This window comes from Thermomyces lanuginosus (genome assembly GCF_041956635.1).
Source record: "Thermomyces lanuginosus strain ATCC 200065 unplaced genomic scaffold VTN49scaffold_28, whole genome shotgun sequence".
Lineage (NCBI taxonomy): Eukaryota > Fungi > Ascomycota > Eurotiomycetes > Eurotiales > Trichocomaceae > Thermomyces > Thermomyces lanuginosus.
In genome coordinates this window covers 392949-401370 of record NW_027192362.1, presented here as the reverse complement: position 1 = coordinate 401370, position 8422 = coordinate 392949, and the positions used below count along the sequence as shown (strand labels likewise).

The window sequence follows — 8422 nt, the reverse complement described above, 5'->3', positions numbered from 1 at the left end:
TGGATGGATTAACCTTCGCTTTGCGCAGGAGTCCCAAGTACTCCGTAGGAACAGCAAGTTACTACTGCCGTGCCGGAGCATAACCAGGAGAACTCGAGTCCCAGCGTCACACCGGCCTCGCCGACAAAGAGCAAGAATGGCTGGAACCGACCACAATTCCTGAGAGCTCCAGCCGTCAACAAACCAGACCCTGCAGATGATGGCTCGAGGAGCTAGACCAGTGGCTGGGATCGGCCTGACCGGTGATCACCGCGACAAATGCCAAATCAGCGTCCGATCCCCCAGGACCAGTCACCGATAGACCAACTGTCCAAGATGATGAGGCTATTCCGCAGACGGTTAGAACAAGACCTAAGCGGCCGCCACTAGTCATTTCTAGGAAGAGATTCGGAGAGTACCTCCACCGTGGACTATTTTGTTGAACAATGGCTCTGTTTTATCCCTCACTGGCGAATTCTCAGCTTGTTGATTGGTTCAACGCGGACGAGAAGCGATCGGCTGACGAGATGACAACGCTTCGGTCATCAATCTCCCCTTGCTTTCAAGGTGCCATCCTCCTGGAGTTACCAGCCGCTTGAGCCACGCTGTCTGCGGAAGGTGGCCGACTGCACACAACTGGCTGGGAGTGTGGATGAATTTCGCGAGTCAGTTCTGAGTGGATAGTAGGGCTCGGATACAATCTGGAATTCTGGAATCTGAGTGCGGCTGCTTGTCCGCCGGCGATCCTGCCCAAGCCAAAAAGCCAAGCGGGCTGAAGCCTGGACGGACGATGGATCTGTGCGCGTACGAGTATTGTCGTTGCGGTATCGTTACAGAAAGGTTGTATTTCACCTTTCCGTCTCGTATGGGAGCTCTGCTTGCAGGACAGCAGTTCGAAATGCATGGCTGCGGTTCTTCTCTGGCGGCCCTAATCGGAACTTGGTCCCGTCTCCAAATCAAGAATAAAAGAAAAAAGATCCATAGATTCTGCCAGTCGCTCTGGTCCGGCCACGTCGAACATTCCAATGTCACGGGACTCGCCCTTCCCAGTGGTTCATACCGGCGGACCGCAGGCGTCAAGTAGTGGGGGGCGACGCAGAACCGCGAAACAATTGGCGGGAAGCGAGATGGGAGGCCCGCCATTTCTGCTGGTGGAGAGTCCATCGTGACCGGGGGGATGATGGGCACTGGCTGACAGTGAACCACGATGGCTGCGGCCCCGCCCCCCTTCCAACGATCCCTGTCTGGTCTGGAGTTTGATTTTGGGCCTTTGGGTGTCCGTTACCGTACGGTCCGTACCGTGTATCCGTACCCGTACATACAGAGCCGATCGAGGCTCTTGGAACTCTTAAGGCTGACCTATCACCGCGATCAGTCCATCAAACTATCACCAAAATATTCATCGGTTAGCAGTTAGCCAAACCTACTTGAAATGGATCTCTCAAATTCAGTTTTGCTCACCGCTTCAGCCGTCACGATCATTGCGCCGTCCCGTGTTTTCCGTGCTTGTGCTACCCAGTAGAGAGGCTCCTTGCGTCGGCCCAACCCTGCACGGGCAGTCATCGACCGATTGAACCTATCAACAATGACGTGGTGCTGCATGCCATGCGGGCTTCTGCGCTGGCAAGAACGGCTCGAGTCTTTGACACCATTCCGATTGCGATTGGGTGAAACGGACGACTCGTACGGGCAATTGTTAATTGTTCACTCGTAGCATCTCCGGAGGACTTTTGTCCCGTGTTTGCCAAAAATTCTCTACAGTCTAGGGCCCGGGATGATGGTGGATAACTTCGGATTCCTCGTAATTCCGAGTTCTCCATAACCTAGTAGCCGCTCTTGGGTTGATCGTCAAAGCGGACGCAGGTCGATCGACTATCAATGCGGGTGCCGCTTGGCCCGCTGATCTGTATGGAGTGCATATCAGTGTGGTAAGCTGTCGGGACTCCCGAGAGGAGAAGGCCAAGCTGTGTGCTACGGCTGCAGGAACAAACGACAATTTGACTGCAACTTGGCCATTTCAACGGACAGTTATCTGTCGAGCAGAAAAGATCGTTTCATTGGTCACTGATGGTGGAATTCCGGCACCTTCGCCAAAAGCTGACGGAGAATGTAGGGAGAACGGCGTTCAACGTCCGATCAATACCGTAGTCTCTCCCGCTGTAACGAATCGTCTTCCGAACCGTCCGTACGAAATTTCGTAACGGGAACTCGTATCGATATATTGATTACTAACCGAGATGCAAGGGTCTATCAATGCATGAACGAAAATAAACTCACATTGCATTCCCGTCCTCCCGCAAGTCAAATGCATGGGACAGGATCGACTGCACAGGTATACAGTCTCATACGGGTACCAGTACAGTACTCGTTACCGAGTCATCTCACGGCCGAATATGATCCATGACTTTGAAATTCTACTTTCGATGGTGATCGGTCACTACATGGAGCCGATCACGGTCAGAGTTGCATAAGTTGTCAGCGAGGTTTTGACAGGTCCTGCTCCGGACGACATTTGGGGTGCGACAACGGTCAAGGATCTTTGTACCCGTAGGGATGGTATTTTCGAAGAAGACTCTGAATCCAGGGCTGCACGAATAGGCTGACAGCTGATGACTGCAGCCCCTATCAAATCTATCGATAATCAAAAGCGATCATCATTCACGGCGGACCCTCTTATTTCGTAGCCTCTTATTTCGTAGTTCACCAAGTCAGTCAGGATTGAAATGCTAAGATTTTTCTCGTTATAAAACGATCCTGATGATCAACGAGGCTTTGGGGGACAGGTTAGCACACATTCCACCACGGAACCCTAACTAGCCAGGGTCGGCTATCGAACAAAGAACCTTAGCCCAAGCCACACAGAATCATGGGATACTCCGGAGCGCGCAGTACTGCCGTAATGCGGAACTACATTGGACTCTGGAGAGTCGATCGAAGGAGTCGGGGAAGGCCTGGGAGGTGGAAACATGGAACATCTTTGGAATCACTCATTTGTGGATTTCTCTTGTGGCTGCAGCGCCCACCTCATGATTGGTCGATCGACGAAGTTCCGGTCACAGATCGATTGGCCGTGAGCATAACCACGTATCTGTGATCTGGCAGTGATCGAATGGAGCGGAGTACATTGAAGGTATCCACCATCAACCTATTCCAATTCCAGGTTCATTAGTTATTCTTTTTCCTCCGTTGTTGTTCTTTCATTTGATTCGGACGTTCGGGTTTGCCACTCTCTGGCTGAACATGACGATGATCCGTCACTGGGATGGGCTGACAGGGTTGTGCGAGAGAGAGGGGACTGGGCAGGATGGCCGTGGTTCTGTCCATGCCTGGCAGCTCTTCCAAGTTTCAGCCCTATTCATCTGACAAGAATGGTTAACAGTAACCCCCATTTTCATTTGTGGCTCTAGATCTGGAGAAGTATGGTCTTCTGGGAGTTTGTGCATGATCGCGTCGGGAACGCCCAGCGGTCCGAAACGACGTATACGAGCATTAGACAACTGCAGCAATCTTAGAACCCAACTGACTTGTATTACAACTTCGTCATTAATCAAATTTGATCCATTGTTTGGAGGCTCTTGACAGCTCTATCATTCATGCAACTCAAGCTTTCTTTTGGTGCGAGTACAGTTCGATATGACTTACATTAGTCGAAAACACTCTGCCATAGCTCCATCCACTGTCGCTCACGGTGCGTGAACTCCTTGGCCGGCTGACGGATAATCTCTGCAACGATCGTACGGATATGCGTTGTCAGGCTCTTCAGCGCCAACATCTGCTTCCAATCTCGCGCGGCGAATCGGATGCGGTTGTTGTCAATCGACATCACGCCCGCATAAAACTGTTCTCTGTTAGTTGAAAAAAAAAAAATCGCTGGACCGGAATATCTCCTCTCAGGCATATGTACCTTGAAGTCAACTTCGCCGCAAAGCAGAGCAACTGCAAAACTCTCCACTGCGCTGGTCTCATGTGCATGGTTCTGCCGGTTGCGCGCTTGTATGACATGGTAATATGCGAGCCATTGAATACTCGCGTCGCATCCCCGGTTAACTGACGTTGGATGGACCGTGATCGTTTGATTGTTCATCACGTTCCGCCAGCCTTTACCCTCTCGCGCCGCCAGCTTGGGATAGAAGCTCCACGCGATCACAGAGTTGACAACAACGTCCTTGCAGCTGTTGTGGTCCAGCCGTTGCGGTACCGTGAAGAACGTTCGATTGCGTCCGGTGACGCGTGCTCTGCAGCCGTATTGTCAGTAGCCGCGTCACAGTAAAACAAGGGTTTTCTCACCTTCGTAGTGCCGCCTGTTCATCCGCATCAAGCTTCACGAATCCTGCGTCCACAATGCTGACAAGAAGTTGCGTCTTAACATCCTCGATATTGAGTAACGCTTGAGGGCTAAGGAAATTCTTGCGGCAGAATGTGTACTCGTTGGCTCCCGAAGTGGTTTTTATCCGCTTCCACGCCAGATAGGCATTGTAGACGGTCAATAGATCTGAATTTCCTGCAAAGAATCAGTCAAATTCTATGCCATCGATTCTACGAAACATACCTCTCCTGAAAGATTGCCGCGCCAAGTCCCGCTGGTTGCTGGTGCCAACCGTGTTCACAAAAGGCGACCTCGAAGACAGGATTGCCGCGATACTCACGCACGCGTCCAGACACTTGAAAATGGTCCCGTAGATGATAAGCTTTCCCAGCAAGACGTCGAGCGGAAGTTTTGCCAGCTGCTTCCCCAAAGGCGTCAGGCTTTCTGTCGCTGTTAGAGCTTTCACCTCCTTCAGCGAATCGATCGCTCGTCGGATGCTCTTTGGTGAGGGAGGATCCATTGCTTCCAGCAAGGTTTGCTCCACATCTCCCAGATCGCAGATCTTCACCCGCAACACGAGATCCTGTAATGATAACCTCATCATTTCCGGCGTTTGTTGTTCCGTTAACTGCACAGAATTAGCGAAACTTGCATGGGCATTTTGACGGTCGAACTTACCAAATTGTCATGCCGGTACTTTGTAAACAGATGAAAGCATATGCCTTCTTGAACTCGACCAGCGCGTCCACGGCGTTGCTTTGCATTGGCCCGGGAAATGAAGGACTCTACCAATCGCGACATCTGACGTCGCTCGTCGAATCTGACAGACTGTGAGATTGAAACCCGGCCGGAACTGTCCAGGTGTTACTCACCTCATCACCTTCTCCTTCCCGGCATCAATCACGGCAGTAATGTCCGGGATGGTGATACCGGTCTCTGCGATGTTCGTGGCAATCACGATCTTCCGCATCCCCTCTGGGGGTACCAGAAATGCTTTCTCCTGATCTTCGCTGGCAATCGACGAATGCAGTGTATGGATAATCCAACTTCCATCAAACATTGAATTCGATGTAATTTCATCATGGAGTCGCCGAATCTCAGCGAGACCAGGCATAAACACCAGAATGGCTCGGCTATATTGCGATAGCTGTGGATCAGTCGCTATCGTGGCCAGCAGCTTTGTGATCAATGCATAATCCAGCCGGTATTCGTCGAACCTCAGAACCGTGTCCTTTGTCTTGCTTGAATAGCCATCCAACGTTGCTTTCAAACCACTAACCTCCCGTTCGCTCCGAGGAGTATCTGACGAATCGTCGTCATCATCAATATCTCCAATGATGCCCGACGACGAATGTTCTCCTATGCGGTAATTCGTCAACTCAATGGCATCTTCCAAATATTTGATCTCGACAGGAAACGTGCGTCCCGGAATGTTAATCACGGGAGCGCCTCCAAGGTATCTCGAGAAAGATCGCGCATCGACTGTAGCCGACATCAATATAACCTTGAGCTCAGGACGTTGCACTAATAGCCGTCGGAGGACAATCAGGAGAAAGTCGCTATCGATCGTACGTTCGTGGACTTCGTCTAGAATGATATGACTGATGTCTTGGAATTCGCTGGGCCGCTCCAGCATCCGCACGACAACACCTGTTGTCCTGGTCCATGTTAGCTCAAACCCCCCAACCCAAAACGATTCAGATGCACGTACGCATATACGAGTCTTGTAGCCTGGCTGATCTTGCTTTCTAGTCGGATGGCGTAGCCGACAAGCGAGTTGTTTGTTCCAATGTCACTGCTCTTCTCGCCAATCTCTTCACTGACTCGTCGCGCCAAAGAGATTGCAGAAATCCGGCGAGGTTCGGTCACATAGATCTTGCACGGGCGTCCGTTTAAGAGTTCATTTTCCAGAATGAATGATGGAATCTGCGTACTCTTGCCGCTGCCTGTCTCGCTACAAACGATCAATACTTGATGGCTTGCAAGGGTGTCGAGAATCTCTTTCTTATATGCCCATACAGGCAAGGTTTTCCGAAACTCGATCATGCGCTGGAACGATGGCCGCGATGACCTCTCTTCCCATAACTTGGTCAAATGTGCGCCGGACGCCTCGACATCAGTCGACGAAATCTTTTGGCCAAACTCCGTAGATTTTGCTTCTTTCGCGTTTGCATTGCGCCTCCGGAAGTTTTCCGTTAATACGACGTCGTGATCACACTCGCCAGAAGTCTCCTTGATAAGATCGCGAAGATATCTCCAGGTCTCCTTGTTGGTTTTCTCTTCCTGCTGTTTCCTAATTTCAACAAATTCCATCCACAAGTCTCTCCACGCAGCCGGCAGCCGGTTGAATGGCTTGCTTTCTTTTGAATCCGACGCTGAGATGAGGAAGAAACAGAGCGTGCACACGTATCCCTCCGCTTGTGTCAGTGTAGGAGTAGCAATTTTGTCCATCGATACGAATACAGTCCATGCGTTCGATTTGATGGTGACTTTTTCCAACGAAATGGAACAGATCTCATCCTGCGGCTTGGACCATTGCACTTCGATAGCTTTTCGATTCGAATGGTTTGAACTTGACAAATCCTTGGTTTTGATTTTGCATTTAGGATCCCTGTGTTTGACACGCCATCAGCCTCGTGCGACCATATTCTTCCGACTACATACCTGGCTCGGCAAGTTTCTTCCAGCACCCTTCTGGGGCTCAAACCTGTAGGATCACCAAAATCTCGAAGTTCAATATGCGAACTTTGAGCCTCTGACAAAGAAGTGGAGGGGGCAGCTTCCGCCTCATCAGCGGCAAACAAGTCACCAAAAAGCTCTTCATCACCGCCCTTTTCCAAAACGTCCCCGGGCAGATTATCTTCGGGCTCCGGATCGGATTGTCGAGGAGAAGCCTTTGTTAAAGGTTCTTCAACTTGGCGCTCCCTGATCCGTTTGAATGCAGCTTCTTTTCGCAACTCGTTAAGCCGCTCCCTCCATCGAGCCTCAGCTGTCTCGCGGTCAAACAGAACATCGTTTTCAATCTTTGAGAGTTTCGCCTGGATTCGGCGCACTTGTGGGTCGGAGTCCTGAGTCACTGTCTTTGTTGCCGCACGTCCTGACTTTTTACTCCCAGATTTCGATTGGTCAAAGAGCTCTGGCCGTAAATTGTACAGCCGACTTTGCAGAGAAACATATTCCTCCGTAAAATCTTCTGGGTCTATGGACTCATCGGTGTCATCGTCTCCTTCAGCCAAGTCTACTGTTGGCTCTGGTGCGACGACAGGTTCAGCGACGGGTTTCTTGGATTCTTCGTGGCCATCCTTTCTATGATGAGGCACGTGGGCCTCTTTATCATCTAAGGCTAGTCAGTGTAAGGCTTCACGCTCGAGCCTGTAGATTTTACCAGTCATCCAAGAGATGGTTGCCTCGCGGTCCTTTGCAATGGGATCCCTTTCCCTGTCATACGAAGGAAGCTCCTCTGGGCCGCAATGCAATGCGAGCCATTCCAGGAACTCATCCAGGCTTCCTGCGATATCGCTATTGACGAGCCCAGAAGAATATGTCACTAATACATGTTTTAGCAATTCTTCTACTTTCTGCTCTGTGAACCCGAGCTTCATTAGCGCGTCTCTCAACGTCCATAGGCGCACAATCATATCCTCTTCTTTGAAACCGCTCCCATTTCGTTCCGCCTGGGAGTCACGGGCCCTTTCCTCCGCTGCAGTGAGCTCTATGATCGCGTTCACCGTCTCCTCCGGCATCCATTCGTTCATGTTAAGAGGGGCGGCCTGTGGCCTAAGGACTCTCTTTTCGGTCTCACACCGAGACGCCAATCGAGAGGCGTCATTTTTACACTTGGAAGCATATTTCTCAACGAAATTCTGTAGCTCCGCCTCCTCGAAGTGCTTTTCTAGCTCCTCTGGAGTGAAATTCTGCAGACTAGGTTCCTTCGACTCCGGCTGCGGCGTCTCCGTGGACGGCGTGGACTTGCCACCTTCTGATGAAGTCGCTGGAACTCCGTCAGGCGACGGAACGGCCGCAGAGCCCGTATTCTTGGGTTTAGAGGGCACGGAAACCGTCGTAAAGCCACGAGCAGGATTCGATGCTGGCTTCTTTTTCTTCCTATTCGGTGCCATTTTGGAGTTTCATGCCAGA

The 8422-nt window shown here is 51.0% G+C and overlaps 1 protein-coding gene across 1 annotated transcript; it reads right to left on the bottom strand.

Annotated features, from left to right (window-relative positions):
* Window positions 1-3622: 3622 nt before the first annotated feature.
* VTN49DRAFT_3257 (uncharacterized protein) lies at window positions 3623-8403 on the bottom strand (the record flags this gene model as incomplete). Its single annotated transcript, XM_069411073.1, has 9 exons — window positions 3623-3817; window positions 3884-4214; window positions 4267-4480; window positions 4529-4913; window positions 4964-5105; window positions 5158-5943; window positions 5997-6896; window positions 6950-7622; window positions 7671-8403. 9 exons carry the CDS (start codon window positions 8401-8403, stop codon window positions 3623-3625), a joined length of 4359 nt encoding a protein of 1452 aa, XP_069268535.1.
* Between the last annotated feature and the right edge of the window lie 19 nt (window positions 8404-8422).